The sequence below is a fragment of the Dendropsophus ebraccatus genome, chromosome 15 (genome assembly GCF_027789765.1).
Source record: "Dendropsophus ebraccatus isolate aDenEbr1 chromosome 15, aDenEbr1.pat, whole genome shotgun sequence".
Classification (NCBI taxonomy): Eukaryota; Metazoa; Chordata; class Amphibia; order Anura; family Hylidae; genus Dendropsophus; species Dendropsophus ebraccatus.
In genome coordinates, this window is record NC_091468.1 from 11,406,059 (window position 1) to 11,426,342 (window position 20,284).

The 20,284-nt window shown below is 42.9% G+C and overlaps 1 protein-coding gene across 1 annotated transcript in view; it reads left to right on the forward strand.

Annotated features, from left to right (window-relative positions):
• Positions 1 to 20,284, forward strand: part of USH2A (usherin) — a 504,580-nt gene that overhangs the window by 425,250 nt on the left and 59,046 nt on the right. The window contains exon 61 of the mRNA XM_069955428.1: positions 15,506 to 15,866. Within this exon, the coding sequence (XP_069811529.1) occupies positions 15,506 to 15,866 (361 nt within the window). The remainder of the gene's footprint in view (positions 1 to 15,505; positions 15,867 to 20,284) is intronic.

A 20,284-nucleotide genomic window follows, 5' to 3' on the forward strand; every position in this document is an offset into this window, starting at 1 on the left:
TATCTATGGGGCAGCTCTGGGTGCAGTAATATATCTATGGGGCAGCTCTGGGTGCAGTAATATATCTATGGGGCAGCTCTGGGTGCAGTAACATATCTATGGGGCACCCCTAGGTGCAGTAACATATCTATGGGGCAGCTCTAGGTGCAGTAATATATCTATGGGGCAGCTCTGGCTGCAGTAACATATCTATGGCACAGCTCTGGGTGCAGTAATATATCTATGGGGCAGCTCTGGGTGCAGTAACATATCTATGGGGGAGCTCTGGCTGCAGTAACATATCTATGGCACAGCTCTGGGTGCAGTAACATATCTATGGGGCAGCTCTGGGTGCAGTAACATATCTATGAGACAGATCTGGGTGCAGTAATATATATGGGGCAGCTCTAGGTGCAGTAATATATCTATGGGGCAGCTCTGGCTGCAGTAACATATATATGGGGCAGCTCTGGGTGCAGTACCATATCTATGGGGCAGCTCTGGGTGCAGTAACATATCTATGGGGCAGCTCTGGGTGCAGTAACATATCTATGGGGCAGCTCTGGGTGCAGTAACATATCTATGGGGCTGCTCTGGGTGCAGTAACATATCTATGGGACAGATCTGGGTGCAGTAACATATTTATGGGGCAGCTCTCGGTGCAGTACCATTTCTATGGGGTAGCTCTGGCTGCAGTAATATATCTATGGGGCAGCTCTGGGTGCAGTACCATATCTATGGGGCAGCTCTGGATGCAGTAACATATCTATGGGACAGATCTGGGTGCAGTTACATATCTGGGTGCAGTAACATATTTATAGGGCAGCTCTGGCTGCAGTAATATATCTATGGGGCAGCTCTGGGTGCAGTACCATATCTATGGGGCAGCTCTGGGTGCAGTAACATATCTATGGGACAGATCTGGGTGCAGTAATATATCTATGGGGCAGCTGTGGGTGCAGTAACATATCTATGGGGCAGCTCTGGGTGCAGTAACATATCTATGGGGCAGCTCTGGGTGCAGTAACATATCTATGGGGCAGCTCTGGCTGCAGTAATATATCTAGGGGGCAGCTCTGGGTGCAGTACCATATCTATGGGGCAGCTCTGGGTGCAGTAACATATCTATGGGACAGATCTGGGTGCAGTAATATATCTATGGGGCAGCTGTGGGTGCAATAACATATTTATGGGGCAGCTCTGGGTGCAGTAACATATATATGGGGCAGCTCTGGGTGCAGTAACATATATATGGGGCAGCTCTGGGTGCAGTAACATATATGGGACAGATCTGGGTGCAGTAATATATTTATGGGGCAGCTCTGGGTGCAGTAACATATCTATGGGGGAGCTCTGGGTGCAGTAACATATCTATGGGACAGCTCTGGGTGCAGTAACATATCTATGGGGCAGCTCTGGGTGCAGTAATATATCTATGGGGCAGCTCTGGGTGCAGTAACATATCTATGGGGCAGCTCTGGGTGCAGTAATATATTTATGGGGCAGCTCTGGGTGCAGTAACATATCTATGGGGCAGCTCTGGGTGCAGTAACATATCTATGGGGCAGCTCTGGGTGCAGTAACATATCTATGGGGCTGCTCTGGGTGCAGTAACATATCTATGGGACAGATCTGGGTGCAGTAACATATTTATGGGGCAGCTCTGGCTGCAGTAATATATCTATGGGGCAGCTCTGGGTGCAGTACCATATCTATGGGGCAGCTCTGGATGCAGTAACATATCTATGGGACAGATCTGGGTGCAGTTACATATCTGGGTGCAGTAACATATTTATAGGGCAGCTCTGGCTGCAGTAATATATCTATGGGGCAGCTCTGGGTGCAGTACCATATCTATGGGGCAGCTCTGGGTGCAGTAACATATCTATGGGACAGATCTGGGTGCAGTAATATATCTATGGGGCAGCTGTGGGTGCAGTAACATATCTATGGGGCAGCTCTGGGTGCAGTAACATATCTATGGGGCAGCTCTGGGTGCAGTAACATATCTATGGGGCAGCTCTGGCTGCAGTAATATATCTAGGGGGCAGCTCTGGGTGCAGTACCATATCTATGGGGCAGCTCTGGGTGCAGTAACATATCTATGGGACAGATCTGGGTGCAGTAATATATCTATGGGGCAGCTGTGGGTGCAATAACATATTTATGGGGCAGCTCTGGGTGCAGTAACATATATATGGGGCAGCTCTGGGTGCAGTAACATATATATGGGGCAGCTCTGGGTGCAGTAACATATATGGGACAGATCTGGGTGCAGTAATATATTTATGGGGCAGCTCTGGGTGCAGTAACATATCTATGGGGGAGCTCTGGGTGCAGTAACATATCTATGGGGCAGCTCTGGGTGCAGTAACATATATGGGACAGATCTGGGTGCAGTAACATATCTATGGGGGAGCTCTGGGTGCAGTAACATATCTATGGGGCAGCTCTGGGTGCAGTAACATATCTATGGGGCAGTTCTGGGTGCAGTAACATATCTATGGGGGAGCTCTGGGTGCAGTAACATATCTATGGGGAAGCTCTGGGTGCAGTAACATATCTGTGTGGCAGCTCTGGGTGCAGTAACATATTTTTTTGGGCATCCCTGGGTGCAGAGGGGAAGGATCACTCTCTTTTACATTATGCTTACAGATCAGAGACGTTTCAGAGTGACAAATATGTAGATATAGAGGCATCCACTTTTTCATATCATTGCATGAAGGAAAATAAAATGGTAAATTTATGGCGGCAGAGACTGCTATGAGTAATATCCCCGGGCTCTATACATTATAAATACGTTGTATTGTGGAGTAACATCTATAACAGGACATAGATTGATACATGGGATCTGTAGAGCGGCTAATTGGAGAATCTTTAGCCGCTCCTCTGGATGATGATTATGGGTGAGATAAATGAGACCACGGCAGAGATTTGTCATCGTATTTACCCGCTCTGTAGATTAGATGGAGTTTAGCTACTACTATCTCCCTCTGTGTGTATGCCTCATAGCCCAGCAATGGGCAGTAATGCATGGGAAGAGATGGTTAATACTTACCTGTAATCTAAGCACCGTCCACATCATTTTGAGTCTTTTAGTCTTTTTGTTGTTTATGGAACTTTTTTGGGCATATTTTTGTTTTCCAAAGTTTACAGTGTTTTGTGGGATTTCTTTTTTTTACAAGGAACTCACCAAAACGATATTTCAAAAATACAAAAAAAACAGCAGAGAGTTGATGTTTGTTGGATTCTATGCACTTATTATGCAGATAAATACATACATTTAAAAATGTGTGCACCCGCTAGAGATGTATGCTGTGTGCATCGCCGCATAGGCTAGGTTCATATCACGATTTGTGTAAATTTAAAAAAAATTGTGAAAATGTAAAAAAAGTCCCTTTTCATCCGTATATATATATATATATATATATATATATATATATATAATGTAAGTAATAGAAAACGAATCAAAACAGATGGCATACAACAGCATCCGTTTTCACCACATTCCCTGTCTTTCTAAGCAGTCCCTACACCTGTTCACATTCACTCAGCCACAAGGGGGCGCTTGCTGCATGGGGTCTGAGCACATGCTTTGTAACCTGTTGGGGTAAAGACAGTGGCAGGTCTCTTTCCCTTTTGCACAGGACTCCATGACAGGGATGGGCTTTCCTTGGACAAGAGGACTTAAGGCCCTATTACACGGGCCCACACTCGCTCGCTGCTGTCGCTACTTTTGGGGCCCCATTCCACGTAACGATTATCGGCCCGTGGAATAGGAGGCAACAATCAGCCAACATCGTTCATGTCGGCTGATCATTGAAGTCGTTTGTCTTTCAACATGTTAAAAGACAAACGGCTTATATAGCAGCGATCTGCTGCCGCCGCTCTGTGTAATAGGGGCGACGGCAACAGACCGCTGCTATATCCTATGGGCTGCCCGGACGATCAGCGATCACCCGGATGTTGAAAGACAAACAACTTCAACGTTCAGCTGACATGAACGATGTCGGCTGATTGTTGACTTCTATTCCACGGGACGATTATCGGCCGTAATGGCCGATATCGGCCAAATACGGCCGATAATCGTTATGTAGAATAGGGCCTTTAGTTATATTGTGCTTTTGTGTTTTGACAGCTCCCAACCCTGCACCTTGCTCTACAGGTTACCTCGCCGCTAAGTACCTACAGGAACAGGGACACCTGTCTTTGAGAAATTCCCGCTCATGTTGTGATTAACCTAAAATGAATCCCCCCAAATTTAGGGGCGTAAACTATATAGATTCAGTTCTACTAGAGTCAATTTGCTCACCTCCACGGCACTGCACAGGTCCCAGAACATGCCCAAAACACTTTTCAATAGAAGTTGAAGAGTCATCTCCATTGATTTTATTATATATATATATATATATATATATATATATATATATATATATATATATATATAGTTTTTTTTTCCCTAATAACAAGCAAACATGCATTTTCTCTCAGTCTTTGTGTTTGGGTGGCTGCCAGCAGCAGTACGACCACTCAGAAGTCATCTCAGGGGGAGAAGACGACGGCTAAATGGCTTCCCAGGGGAGGCTCCGATGATGAATTGATATGGACAGTTACATCATCGGAGCTTCCCCAGGGCTTCCTTCTTGGTACAGGCAATGTATTCCATTGTACACCTTTGGAATGGGCTATATTGCAGCCCGCCGCTGGGGATTTACATTAGGAATTTTCCATTGCTTCCAATGTGAGGTCAAAATGTGATGTGAATGGGGTGTAATAAAACAGTATACAGCAAATCTAAAGCCAAAAAAGATATTTATTGTAATATTTATTGTAAACTAATATAAAATAATAAAAATAAAAAATTTATATATATATATATATATATATATAGCTATGATAATGGAACCTTAGTAATAATAATCCTATTATTGCCCCGTTCCAGGGAGTTTTTACATGGCTGTGATTTCATCTTGTCATTTATAACTCACATAGTCAATTCTGGGTTAAAAAGTACATTAAAATGTCAATTCTTCTCTATGAATTGTGAATGACACTTGACGGCTTATACTCTTCCATTAAATTAAAATTTCATACTTGTCTCCCACACTTATTACTAATGTACAATTTAATCTGACAACCCACATCCTACCTTAGGATCTATAAGTACCCAGAATATTCCATTGTATTATACTACTGTATATACGTTCCCATAATCCTCAGCCTGGTAAAGCATTAGAGACAAGTTTATAGACCTGTAATAATTGACCTATCACCATTTATTGTTTTTCTGTTTTTGACAGTTTTTTTTTCCTATTGACACATTTGGTCTTTTTAATATCAACTTTTATTCATCTACTAGATCTTTGTATTTTTTATTACTGATTATTGGATAGATGGAATTTTTAATGAAGTGAATCCACTCCATTGATACTCCATCGGGAGATGTTTCTACTATATGGGAGATTTATCAAGATGTGCCCCAGGCATACACCACGGAAAAGGGACTTATCAGCAGCTGTATGTCCAGCAGGAAGTGGTGTATTCTGTCCAGTCTGACACAGTGCTCTCTGCTGCCACCTCTGTCCATGTCAGGGACTGTCCAGAGCAGGAGAGGTTTTCTATGGGGATTTGCTGCTGCTCTGGACAGTTCCTGACATGGATAGAGGTGGCAGCAGAGAGCACTGTGTCAGACTGAACAGAATACATCACTTCCTGCAGGACATGCAGCAGCTGATAATTACTGGAAGACTGGAGTGTTATAAATAAAGGAAATGTATAAATCAATATAACTTTCTGGCATCAGTTAATTTCTCCCCTCTGGATTACACCTTTAGGCTGGGTTCACACTACGTATATTTGAGGCTGTATGTTTGAGGCTGTATAGCAACCAAAACCAGGAGTGGATTAAAAACACAGAAAGGCTATGTTCACATAATGTTGTAATTGAGTGGATGGCCGTCATTTAATTGCAAATATTTGCTGTTATTTTAAAACAACGGCTGTTATATTGAAATAATGGAAGTTATTTACCGTTATATGGCGGCCATCCACTCAATTTCAACATTGTGTGAACAGATCCTTTCTGGGTTTTCAATCCACTCCTGGTTTTGGTTGCTATGAGGACCTGACATGAGGACCAAATACAGCCTGAAATATACATAGTGTGAACCCAGCCCCCAAGGGGTAGTGCAGCTACATGAATAACTTGCCCAGAGTTAAAAGACTGTAGAAGAAATCAAGGAAAAACTATACTCGCCCCTCTGCCTTCTCCCTGTCCCAGCAGTCTACTCTTGAGTTTTTAGCAGAAATGAGATCACTGTGCAGTGTGCATGGGACACTGGGAACCGATAATTGTTTAGCAAGCACTGCACAGACATCCTTAGCAATGTCCATGCAGCCCTTGCCAAAAGAGTTAATACATTACCTGTCCACGCTCCCGGTGTTCTGCACTCAGCCAATCACTGGCCACAGTGCCGGGAAGCATACTGAGCGCAGGCCGATCTGGCCGATTATCGATCCGTGTAATAGGGCCCTAAGGAATGGTATCCCTGTCTGACTGTAGGGCACCAATAAGGAATATTTTTAGTTTTCATTTAGAGATTTGTTTGTTATGATTAATAACATCTTCTAATCTTATTCCTTATAAGCATGGCGGCCTCACTCCCCTACACTTTTACTATCACTGATACTTTTTTTTTTTTCTCAACGGTAAAAGTAATTTTTCCCATTTTCAGCATTGGCTTCATGGACGGAACGAGTCAGTTGCAGATCATTGGTCTTTTTCCGTATAGGCGGCCGTGCACAGAGAACACGATAAAGTCATTGGGTTTCACAAATTGTTATTTTTTTCTCTCCGTTTACTTCCCCAGATCGTATCAGTAAATGTATCTCCTTTCTAGTCAGCGTATAAGTCAATTGTGCCATTGTCATACAGAAATGAGCCATTGTCCTGCGCGACGGTAGAAAGAGACATTTCAAAGTGTGTTTAACGCGGTGAGCAGAGTTTCAGATTTATGGCAGGAGGAGACATTTTTTATCTTTTATATTCGGGGAAGGGAAAGTTCAAGTATTTGAACTTTTGCTTAATATAAAAATGCACGGACTAGATCAATCCCGGCTTTTCCGACACTGAGATAGTTATTCCGTTTTGTCGCACTCTTCCTGTATTCTTTCCACTGAAGAGTTCTGATTGTACAGCAGGGTCGATTTTGCCATATGCCACAGCTCAACGTGATATCCTGACGTACAAAAACATTGTCCTGTCCAAACTAGACCCCCCCCCATTACCTTCACTTTCTAACCCCCCTCCCCGCTGGGTCAACCCCGGAAATAAAAACACAAATACCAAAAATGGCCAAAGCAGCCTTTTATTAACACAACAAGCAGAATATAAACATAAATGGTATACAACAACCAATATATACATATATACCTAAAGGAGAAGATTTTTAAAATCTGCAAGCCGACAGGGGCAGGGGGGAATTTGATCAGGAGTATGAACAGTCCATCCAGTCCATCATGTTTACCAGTTTACATGAGCCGTCTCGGAAGATAGTAACATAGTTGATAAGGTTGAAAGAAGACAAGAGTCCATCAGGTTCAACCTAGGGAAACCCTACTGTGTTGATCCAGAGGAATGCAAAAACCCCTATGAGGCAGATGACAATTGCCCCATCACAGGGAGAAAATTCCTTACCGACTCCAATGGCAACCAGAACTAAATTTGCATTTTCAGGGAAATACATAGTGCTTGAAAAGAGCGCCCCTTTACCAGTGACTTCCCTTTCAGAGAAACTTTAACCCTGGGTCCCATGCCTTGGATAGCGTCCCTTTAAGAGAGACCTGGGTCCCTTTAGGTGTTAAATGCTCTTAAAGGGACCCAAGTCGCTCTTAAAGGGACCCAGGTCGCTCTTAAAGGGACCCATTTAGCTCTTAAAGGGACCCATTTAGCCCTTAAAGGGACCCAAGTCGCTCTTAAAGGGACCCAGGCCGCTCTTAAAGGGACCCAGGTCGCTCTTAAAGGGACCCAGGTCACTCTTAAAGGGACCCAGGTCACTCTTAAAGGGACCCAGGTCGCTCTTAAAGGGACCCAGGTCGCTCTTAAAGGGACCCAAGTCGCTCTTAAAGGGACTCAAGTCGCTCTTAAAAAGACCCAAGTCGCTCTTAAAGGGACCCAGGCCGCTCTTAAAGGGACCCAGACCGCTCTTAAAGGGACCCAGGCCGCTCTTAAAGGGACCCAGGCCGCTCTTAAAGGGACCAAGGTCGCTCTTAAAGGGACCCAAGTCACTCTTAAAGGGTCGACCTGGGTCCCTTTAAGAGCGACATGGGTCCCTTTAAGAGTGACATGGGTCCCGTACATTTTAGAGCGACTTCGGTCCCTTTAAGAGCAACATGCGTCCCGTCCCTTTAAGAGTTACTTGGGTCCCTTTAAGAGTGACTGGGTCCCTTTAAGAGCGACCTGGGTCCCTTTAAGAGCGGCTTGGGTCCCTTTAAGAGCAACATGCGTCCCGTCCCTTTAAGAGTTACTTGGGTCCCTTTAAGAGTGACTTGGGTCCCTTTAAGAGCGACTTGGGTCCCTTTAAGAACAACATGGGTCCCGTCTCTTTAAGAGGGACTTGGGTCCCTTTAAGAGCGACTGGGGTACTTATAATGGAAAAGATCATTGCTCGGTTACCATGACAATCTTACTCATGTCAGGGAGACAAGATCGTTAAGGACCTTCAATCTTCTACATCTTCTATTGGCCAATAGTTGACATGTGACTGTGTGGATGTTGTGATACATTGACTGACAAGACCTTAGAATTTCTATTGGCTGCTATATTTCAGCTATTTGCATGTGTGCTGTGATTGGCTGTTAGCGGTTAGAGATTGGCCATTATTTCCAAAGGGCCATTATTTTCTATGGGAAATTAGAGGTATTTAAACGTAAATTTCTTAAAAACTTTAAATCTGATTGAAACGAAAAATACATAGCACACCTCACACCGGCAAGGGCTTCGAAACGCAGTTTGAACAGAGTCTGTGCGCAAAGCGGTTTGGGCTGTATTAATTGCAGAAAAATAGCTGAAAGAAGAAGAAGAAACGGAAGAAGAAGAATACGTACAGTGCTTTTTCAAGCACTATAATAATCCCTGGACCAACATGTCACCGAAAATCTAATGCCCTTAGCTTGTGTAATATTATGTTTTTCAAGAAAAGCATCCAGGCCTCCCTTGAACTTATTTAATGAATCGGCCATGACACCATCATGTGCCAGAGAGTTCTATAGTCTCACTGCTCTTACAGTAAAGAATCTTGTAACCCACCCATTTCCTTATTGACCTTTTTTTGCCCTCCTCTGCACCCGCTCCAGTTCAGCTGTGTCCTTCTTATATACCGGTGCCCAAAACTGTACACAGTATATACCATGTGTGGTCTGACCAGTGATTTATAAAGAGGCAAAACTATGTTCTCATCTTTAGCATCTATACCTCTTTTGATGCATCCCATTATTTTATTAGCCTTGGCAGCTGCTGCCTGGCACTGATCACTATAGATGAGGTTACTGTCCATTAATACCCCCAGGTCCTTTTCGGGAGCAGTGTTACCCATTGTTTTATTATTTAGCACATAACTATACTTATTATTTCTACGGCCCAAATGCATAACCTTACATTTATCCACATTAAACTTAATTTGCCATTTCTCTGCCCAAGCCTCCAGCTTCTCCAAATCCCTTTGTAATATGATATTATCCTCCTGTGTGGTGATTACTTTACCCAGTTTAGTATCATCTGCAAAATAAAGATTCTACTCTGCAGCCCCTCTACAAGATCATTAATAAAAAAAAATGTTAAAAAGAAATGGACCCAACACTGACCCCTGTGGTACCCCATTAGTAACTAACCCAATCTGAATATGTTCCATCAATAACAACTCTCTATTTTCTATCACTCAACCACTTTGTTATCCATTTGCATACATTTCCCCCCAGTCCCAGAATCCTCATTTTATAGACCAACCTTTCATGCTGCACAGTATCGAATACTATAACAAAGTCCAGATACACAAAATCCACAGCCTCCCCCAGGTCCAGTCTATAACCAACGTCCACAGCCTCCCCCAGGTCCAGTATATGACCGCTTTATAGAAGCTGATAGGGGGGGGGGGAGCAGACTGAGAGAAAAGCTCACACACAGATTTTTGTGTCTTTAGCAGAAAGCAGCAACTCAGAACTGGGGGAAGGACACTGAATAGATAATAACAAGTAAAGAATTGTTAGTCTCACCATGGGCAGCAACATATCATAAGTTATGTGAGAGTGGAATACCCCTTTAATAATTTCACACCTAGCCGTGTAAGTTCCTGTATATCTGCCCTCATAGTCGAAACAGCATAAATCGAGATATTTCAAATTCTTCGTTCCATGTTTTTATAATTTGCATATCATTAACATGTCTATCGATCCTGTGATTTCCATAATTACACTACTTTTCCTTCTTGGTGTCGCAATTTCAATGTTGTCTGGAGACCGGCCCTCCCATAGAGTCACAGTTATACAGAGAAAAGAGAGGACTTTCTATATTCATTGAAACGTCTTTTTTTAGCCTCTCAAATAGGGCCCTGGTCTGGGATTGGGAGCATCGTATAACCCGGCCATCTGGCCGAACGCTAAATTCACGCATCTTAAAATTCAGCCACCAAAACCATTCTCCAATTATTGTTTAGTACGTTTAATTTACCAATGAAAATATGACCAGATGTCAGTCAGCTAACAAAGATGCACAAGAGATTAGGGAAGTGTTTATGGCCCTGGAAGATCTTATTGACCACTAAAATACAAAGCGGACTCCCCTCCTCAATGAACGCATGAGAACCAAAAAATTAGATGTATTTGCTAAGGGAGTCTTCTCCATTACTTCTAATACCTGACCCATGTGAGAGCCGAACCCTGCAGATTTGGTGGGACCGACCATGTAATGCAGGGATGGGGAACCTTCGGCCCTCCAGCTGCGGCAAAACTAAAATTCCTATCATGCCTGGACAGCCAAAGGTGCCCTACCCCTGATCTAATGTGTATGGGGGCCTCCCTACTATCAATGTGTTATGTATCATCTGGAGCAACAATGTTATGTCTCTTCAGTCTTCAGACAATGAAGACAAGATCGTTCTCATGGTTCTGTAGTTCGCACTTGTCATTTATTCCTGTTCCATTCCATTATCCATGTAGTTGAGCAGGAATTTTACGGTTTAACATTCACATGGAGGTGAGCTGGGGTTCCTCCCCGTCTATAACATGATGTTTCTAGGTGTTACCCTCTTAAAGGAGAAGTCTGGTGAAAATTTTTATTAAAGTATTGTATTGCCCCCCAAAAGTTATACAAATCCCCAATATACACTTATTACGGGAAATGCTTATAAAGTGCTTTTTTCCCTGCACTTACTACTGCATCAAGGCTTCACTTCCTGGATAACATGGTGATGTCACTTCCTGGATAACATGGCGATGTCACTTCCTGAATAACATGTTGATGTCACTTCCTGGATAACATGGCAATGTCACTTCCTGGATAACATGGTGATGTCACTTCCTGGATAACATGGTGGTGTCACTTCCTTGATAACATAGAGATGTCACTTCCTGGGTAACATGGTGATGTCACTTCCTGGATAACGTGACGTCACTTCCTGGATAACATGGTGATGTCACTTCCTGGATAAAAATGGTGATGTCACTTCCTGGATAACATGGTGATGTTACGACCCGACTCCCAGAGCTGTGCGGCTGTGGCTGCTGGAGAGGATGATGGCAGAGGGATGCTCAGTGTCCCTCCAGTGCCCTGTGTCCCTCAGTGTCCCCGGCCATCATCCTCTCCAGCAGCCACAGCCCGCACAGCTCTGGGAGTCGGGTGGTGACATCACCATGTTATCCAGGAAGTGATGTCACCGTGTTATCCAGGAAGTGACATTGCCATGTTATCCAGGAAGTGAAGCCTTGATGCAGTAGTAAGTGCAGGGAAAAAAGCACTTTATAAGCATTTCCTGTAATAAGTGTATATTGGGGATTTGTATAACTGTTGGGAGGCAATACAATACTTAAAGCGTAACTGTCATTTCAGGGCCATTTTTCTGAAAACATTAAATATCAACAGTACAAGCGATTTTAAGAAACTCTGTAATAGGATTTATGTACTAAAAGAGTTTCCTTCTGTACTGAAAAAGCAATCTCCCAGCCTCCCCCCTCACTGCAGAAGCAGCAGGATTTCTGTCTCCATTATGTGGCTATGGAGAGGGGAGGGGCTGTTAGGAGTGACTGAGCACGGAGCAGTCCTGCACAGCACAACACCCTGCAATCTTCTCTCAGTAAGTTCATAGATAAGCACTGACCTTTCTGACACCTGAATTTAGCGTTTTAGGTGTCCAGAGAGTCTACCAACAGCTGACCTTCATGTCACCTCTTCCTGCTCCCTCATCTCCCTCAGCCCCTCCCCCCCTTCATAGGCTTACAATGGAGAGAGCAGAGCCCATCTTCACTGGCTTCTCTGTAATGAAGACGTGTTTGCCTGATAATGCACAGATAAGAAGTCAGGGGGGGAGGCTGGGAGATTGCTTCTTTAATACAGAAGGAGGCTTTTTGGCTGATGAAACCTATTACAGAGTTTCTTAAAATCGCTTATACTACTGATTTCTGCAATAAAAAAAAAACATGCAGTTACGCTTTAAATAAAATTTTGCGCCGGACTTCTCCTTTAAGTAAAAATCTGTCCTTATCCCCAAAGAAAACCTCTCCTGTAGGTCACTGATGTCTCTTGCTATAAGTCTATATTCACACTGGGGTCGGCCGTGTATTGGGTAAAGCCGGAGTTCACGTTTCTGCACCGATCTCCATGTAAGTCGGGAACATGTCTCAGACAGAAGGAAATGTTACGGCCTTGCAGGAATAGCTATCTATCATAACACCCAGCTTTTCATATCTGCGCTCACTGTAATTCCATGCTCCTCTATTCACATCATTTTATTCCTAATCAAACTACAGTAGCTTGAAGGAGCGGCGGCCGTGGAAATCTCTGCCCGATCTCGTGTATTTTCCACAAGACTTGACCTATTTAAATCAGGACAAAAAAGTGCTTTGTGTCAAGCAGGATGGAAAAGATGTTCCATTATGCTGGTACACCCTCACCTCCCTCCCCCCATTAGATTACGCCGTTACGTTAAATGGAAGCTTTCCCCGGTCGTGTCTGCGGCTCCGATTATCAAACCGTCCAGAATACACGACCGGCGCGGCAGATAATCATTGACACTGGGAGAATTACCTCTTACTGGGAAATGTTGTCCCTGTTCACATGTCTGCGAGCCGCAGCTGCTGTTACATAGGGAACGCCATTTTCTAGGATAGTCCGGCATGCGTGGCAAGGTGCTGTATTATCAGATTCTCCATTATTGGATGTTATACATTACTCCATTGCAGCCCATACAACGTGTAAAGAAGACTATATCTATAGCAGGGGTATCGAACAGGTGGTCCACGGAGCCACAGGCAGCCCCTGAGGTTGTCACCTGCCGACCACGTCACTGTCAGGGGCGGCATGAAGGTCACCTCTACATCCAGTGAGCCACCGGGACATAATCCCCACATTGGCCTGGCACATCCGTACGACTCACAGGCTGTGGGCCTGAGAGACCAGAAGCTACAGTCAGCAATGGAGCAGGACTAGATTAGTATCTGTTTGGCCATTATTACAGTGTGTGTGGTACTCAACCAGTCACGTACTAAGGTATTACAGGTGGCGCCACTTCTGTGGTGGTTGGTCAGCCAAGGGTGTAAGTGTTGTGACGCCAGTGCTAGTCCAGCACACAGTTGTGATGTTGGTACCTGCTTTTAGTGTTCTGGCTGACTGTACTGTTCCCCAAAATGGTCGGTGACCTGCCGAGTTGTGATGGGTCCTTTGGGCTCCTGTCACGGTAGACCTAAGTGGCAATTGACCCACTCGAACTATCGGTACCACCACCCACAGAAAGGGGAAAAACTGATCCAAGTGGAGCAGTGTAGAGGAGTTTATCAAGGGAGTCCGAACCCAAAGTAGTACTGTGCTCTGCCGAAACTGGAATGAAAAGTTTACTTGTGCCGTGTTTAGACTAATGTCTGACTACCTTCTGCCCTACAGTGTTGAGTTACCCGTCCTAATAGGGTGACACAAGCCCCAGCCGTGGGTGAAGCTAAGTGTCCAAGACTTCTCGGTGTCACCTACACTGCGAGATAGGATACGTAGACCCTTTAGTAGCTTTGTCCTATCCAGGCTAGTTCCTCTGTGTTTTAGGATACTTCCCTGCACTTTGTAGAGTGATTCTCGGCGTGGGCTGGGTTTATTCCAGACTTGCCCTCATTTGCAGTGTCTAGCACTGCATAGTGGAAATAGTGGATAGACTGAAGAAACTGAGTGTCTCTGATAGCTTCATACAAGTGTGTCTCAGTCTAGACAAGACTGTCCCGGGCAGGGGTCCTGGCAAAGCTACAGCAGGAACGTCTGCTCTGTGTGTCCTCCTCCCATGAGAATCTAAATAGAACTGACGCTACACTTCCTCCCACCAAGTGATTACTTCCTACAGAGTTATGTAAGAGACCCTGTGAGTAGTGGAAAGGAATGTGTGCAAAGAAGAGAAGAGAAAGGATAGGTCAGGAGAAGAGTATCTCCACTGGACAATAAAAGTACATAGTATACAAAAAGCAGTAACCCTTTGTTATCTTCAGCTGTGCAGTAGATAAGAGCTCACATACAAAACACTGACATCCTGTGGTGAAACCAATAAATACCTCATCACCACTAAACTTTGTGTAAGAGGCTTTTGCGACAGGTGTGACATAAGAAACCCCCGGGGTGAGATACCACATGTGGTGGCACAGGGGGCATTATTACCATTTGTGGGGACAGGGGGCACTATTACTGTATGGGGGCACAGTGAGAATTAGTACCATATGGGGGAAAAGGGGGCATTATTACAGTATGGGGGCTCAGGGGGCATTATTACTCTATAGGGGCACAAAGGGCATTATTACTGGATGGAGGGTGAGGGGCATTAGTACTGGATGGGGCCACAGGGGGCATTAATAGTGGATGGAGGCTGAGGGGCATTATTACTGTATGAGGGCACAGGGGGCATTATTACTGGATGGAGGCTCAGGGGCAATATTACTGTATAGCGGTATGTATAGTGGACATTATTACTGTATGGCGGTAGATACAGCGGACATTATTACTGTATGGCGGTAGATACAGCGGACATTATTACTGTATGACGGTAGATACAGCGGACATTATTACTGTATGGCGGTATATACAGCGGAAATTATTACTGTATGGCGACACAGGGGGCATTATTACTGTATGGCGGTATATACAGTGGACATGATTACTGTATGCTGATACATAGGACATTATTACTGTATGGGGCACAGGGCCATTATTAACATATTGATAACCTTAATTTTAAATAGGTCTAAATTCTGTAAATGTTTTGTTCATGGAATGATTTTATCTCCGTTGCAGGTGTCTTGCTGACAGCTATGAAATCATCACGTCCAACACCTCACTCCCAGTGACCGGTGAGATGTCAGAATACACAGATACATCAGAAGATCTGCAGCCTTACACACAGTATAAATACTCCATCACAGCACAGAACAGCCAGGGGGCGCTACAGAGTCCGTGGGCAGATGTCAGCACAGGTGAGGCCGCTCCTGAAGATTTAGCTCCACCAAAAGCCGAAGTAATAAGTGCCTATTCTGTGCATCTTACCTGGACGGCTCCTAGAAGACCCCAAGGAGTTATAAGACAATATGTTATCCTGTACCGGGAGACAAGTGACCCCACAGCAGCCACATCCTCTGGGTCCTCAGTAACAGTGCCGGTGAGTCTTATCAGGAATGTATGTCATCTCTATGCCAGATCCATCTATCTATCTATCTATCTATCTATTATCTATCTATCTCCTATCTATCTATCTATCTATCTATCTATCTATCTATCTATCTATCTATTATCTATCTATCTATCTCCTATCTATCTATCTATCTATCTATTATCTATCTATCTATCTATCTCCTATTTATCTATCTCCTATCTATCTATCTATCTATCTATCTATCTATCTTTCTATCTATCTAATATTTATCTATCTATCTATCTATCTATCTATCTAGAATATTTGTAGAAATTCCCACAGCACTCCAAGTTGGCAAAAGCAAACGTGATTTATTGCATGGTGAAACAGCACAACAATGTCAGAAGTGACGTTTCAACAACCTCCGTCGTCTTTTTCAAGATTGAAACGTCGCTTCTGACATTGTTGTGCTGTTTCACCATGCAATAAATCACGTTTGCTTTTGCCAACTTGGAGTGCTGTGGGAATTTCTACAAATATTCAAGGTGGAGTCGTGGTCTCGGCTACCCGCTGGCACCCACATCGAGTCATTTGGTTGTGCTGCTCCAAGATACAGATTAATTATCTATCTATCTATCTATCTCCTATCTATCTATCTCCTATCTATCTATCTATCTATCTATCTATCTATCTATCTATCTCCTATCTATCTCCTATCTATCTATCTATCTATCTATCTATCTCCTATCTATCTATCTCCTATCTATCTATCTATCTATCTATCTCCTATCTATCTATCTATCTATCTATCTATCTATCTATCTATCTCCTATCTATCTATCTATCTATCTATCTATCTATCTATCTATCTATCTATCTATCATCTCTATCTATCATCTCTATCTATCTATCTATCTATCTATCTATCTATCTATCTCCTATCTATCTATCTATCTATCTCCTATCTATCTATCTATCTCCTATCTATCTATCTATCTATCTATCTATCTATCTATCTATCTATCTATCTATCTATCTATCTCCTATCTATCTATCTATCTATCTCCTATCTATCTATCTCCTATCTATCTATCTATCTATCTATCTATCTATCTATCTATCTATCTATCTATCCCTATCTATACAGTGGGGAAAATTAATATTTGATACACTGACAATTTAGTAAATTTCCCCTCCTACAACCAATGGAGAGGTGTGTAATGTTTATGGTCAGTAACTTCACCTGTTAGAGACAGAATGTATAAAAACAATTCCAGGAAATCACATTGTAGTATTTATAAATAATTAATTTGCATTTTATTGCATGAAATAAGGATTTAATCACCGGCCAACCAGCTAGAATTCTGTCTCTTACCGACCTGTTAGGGTCTACTCACACATCAGTTTATTTTTCACTCTGCAAATTTGAGTCCGCTATTAAGATTGAGATTTCTCCTCTTTTTAAATCCACTCCTGGCTTTGGCTTCAAAAATCAGATATCTTTGTGTGTAAAAAGACCCTTAGAAGCTTCTCCTACTCTGCATTCATTACCCACAGAAGCTTTAAGCTTAAAGGGGTACTTCAATGGGGTAATTGTAGCTTTTTGCAATGTGTGGGAGGGATAATCACAGGGAGTTCATTAGCAACATTACCTCAGAATAACCCTCCCAGCATTACAAAGAAGCTACAATGTATCAGTCTGCGAGCTCACAGAGCATTGTCTACACGGGATACAGCTGAGAACAGGACGAGCTATGTACAATGTATCAGTCTGGAGCTCACAGAGCATTGTCTGCACTGGATACAGCTGAGAGCAGGACTAGCTATGTACAATGTATCAGACTGGAGTCCAGGCTGTAGAGCTCACAGAGCATTGTCTACACTGGACACAGCTGAGAGCAGGACTAGCCATGTACAATGTATCAGACTGGGGTCCAGACTGTAGAGCTCACAGAGCATTGTCTACACTGGATACAGCTGAGCGCAAGACTAGCTATGTAAAATGTATCAGTCTGGAATCCAGGCTGTAGAGCTCACAGAGCATTGTCTACACTGTATACAGCTGAGAGCAGGTCTAGCTATGTACAATGTATCAGTCTGGAGCTCACAGAGCATTGTCTACACTGGATACAGCTGAGAGCAGGACTAGCTATGTACAATGTATCAGACTGGGGTCCAGACTGTAGAGCTCACAGAGCATTGTCTACACTGGATACAGCTGAGAGCAGGTCTAGCTATGTACAATGTATCAGTCTGGAGTCCTGGGATTGGATACAATGGTATCTACCTTTTATCTGTGATCAGTATTAGATCTGTGAGTTTCTTTCCCTCTGGATGTTGCCAGTCACTGACAGCAAGCAGCTGCTCTTTCATGGGTGTCCTGATCTCTCAGGTCTTTGCCATTTTTATGCAATTAATCAGAGGCTTCCACCCAGCTTTCCCAAACCTCTGAATGGCTGATCTGCCTTTCGATTCATCGCTGTTTTCTGAAGGGGCATCCCGCTTGCATTGCTCCTGTTTAGCATTGGCGACCGCTGCCAGACACAACAGGTTTGCCCACCTCATATTAGGGACGGCATTGGTTGCCATTCAAGGGCTTGTTACAGGCAAATCATACTCAGATGACTCATTTTTTTATGGTTCATAGACGCCTAAAGTGAAATTCAGCAGCTGTTCAGGACAAGTGACCACTCTATCAGCTATATTATAACCTCCTAATAGAGAGGGAATTGCGCTGGAGCACGGGGTTAGCAGTGATTATCGGCAGGTGAGTGCTTTATTGAAGTTGAAAAACCATTAACATTGATAGAGTAATTATTTCAACTTGAAAGTAATTACCTTGATGGGTGATAACCACTCCGGTGCTCCATGGTGCGAGGGGCCCGCCACCCCCACTGCCGCCACCGCCACAACCACCGCCGCTTCAGCTCTCAGAACTTCACAAAAAGAGAAAAAAAATTACGACAAATCTGCTGGAAGTGAATTAGTAAAAATCCCTTTAAGAATCCCGGGCAGTAAAATCCAATGATTTCAGCCTCAGCAAAAGTTAATTTCCCACTTTATTCCCGGCATAAATCCGGCATTTTCCGTCTTCGTTTCTCACTATTATACATATCGCGCCGGTTAAACCCATTTTAAAATATTTATTTAAGATGCGGCCGCCTTACATCAATAATTTATACACAATTGTTATTTTATTATTGTAGATTTAAGCCGCACGGGCGGAGTGTGGAGAGCGCTATATCACTCACAGATAGTGTGCGGAAGACTCACCCAACCCTATCTCATATCTATCTATCTATCTATCTATCTATCTATCTATCTCCTATCTATCTATCTCCTATCTATCTCCTATCTATCTATCTATCTATCTATCTATCTATCTATCTATCTCCTAGCTATCTATCTATCTATCTATCTATCTATCTATCATGTATTTATTTATCTCCTTTTTTATACAGAAAGTGGCAGACAATTACTGACTGTGACGGGTTAATGCCTTCATTGCCTCTTTAGTTTCTGTGTATTCTGTGCCCCCTTGGTGCCCATCTGACATTGATGGCCTCCTCTGCACCCATCTATAACAGAAGGGCACTAAAGAGGCCATGAATAGAATATAAGCATAAAGGGGGCACTAAACAGAAGGGCACTAAAGGGGCAGTAAAAAGGCAAAGAATTTTGTGAGTCCACTATACATAGGATTCATACTGCACAGGCATAAATAGATAGATTGGACATAGATAGATAGATAGATAGATAGATAGATAGATAGATAGGAGATAGATAGATAGATAGATAGATAGATAGATAGGAGATAGATAGATAGATAGATAGATAGATAGATAGATAGATAGATAGATAGGAGATAGATAGATAGATAGATAGATAGATAGATAGATAGGAGATAGATAGATAGATAGATAGATAGATAGATAGATAGATAGATTGGACATAGATAGATAGATAGAACATAGATAGATAGATAGATAGATAGGACATAGATAGATAGATAGATAGATAGATAGATAGATAGGACATAGATAGATAGATAGATAGATAGATAGATAGATAGATAGATAGATAGATTGGACATAGATAGATAGATAGATAGATAGATAGATAGGACATAGATAGATAGATAGATAGATAGATAGATAGGACATAGATAGATAGATAGATAGATAGATAGATTGGACATAGATAGATAGATAATAGATAGGTAGATAGATAGATAATAGATAGGTAGATAGATAGATAGATAGATAATACATAGATAGATAGATAGATAGATAGATAGATAGATAGGAGATAGATAGATAATACATAGATCACAGTTTTCCCATCTTGATGACTGTGTCCCTTTTAACATAACAGATCCTTGTGATTTTATGTTTGTTCTGGTGATGTAGAAGTTGCTGATGATTCCATATGAACCATCTGTTAAC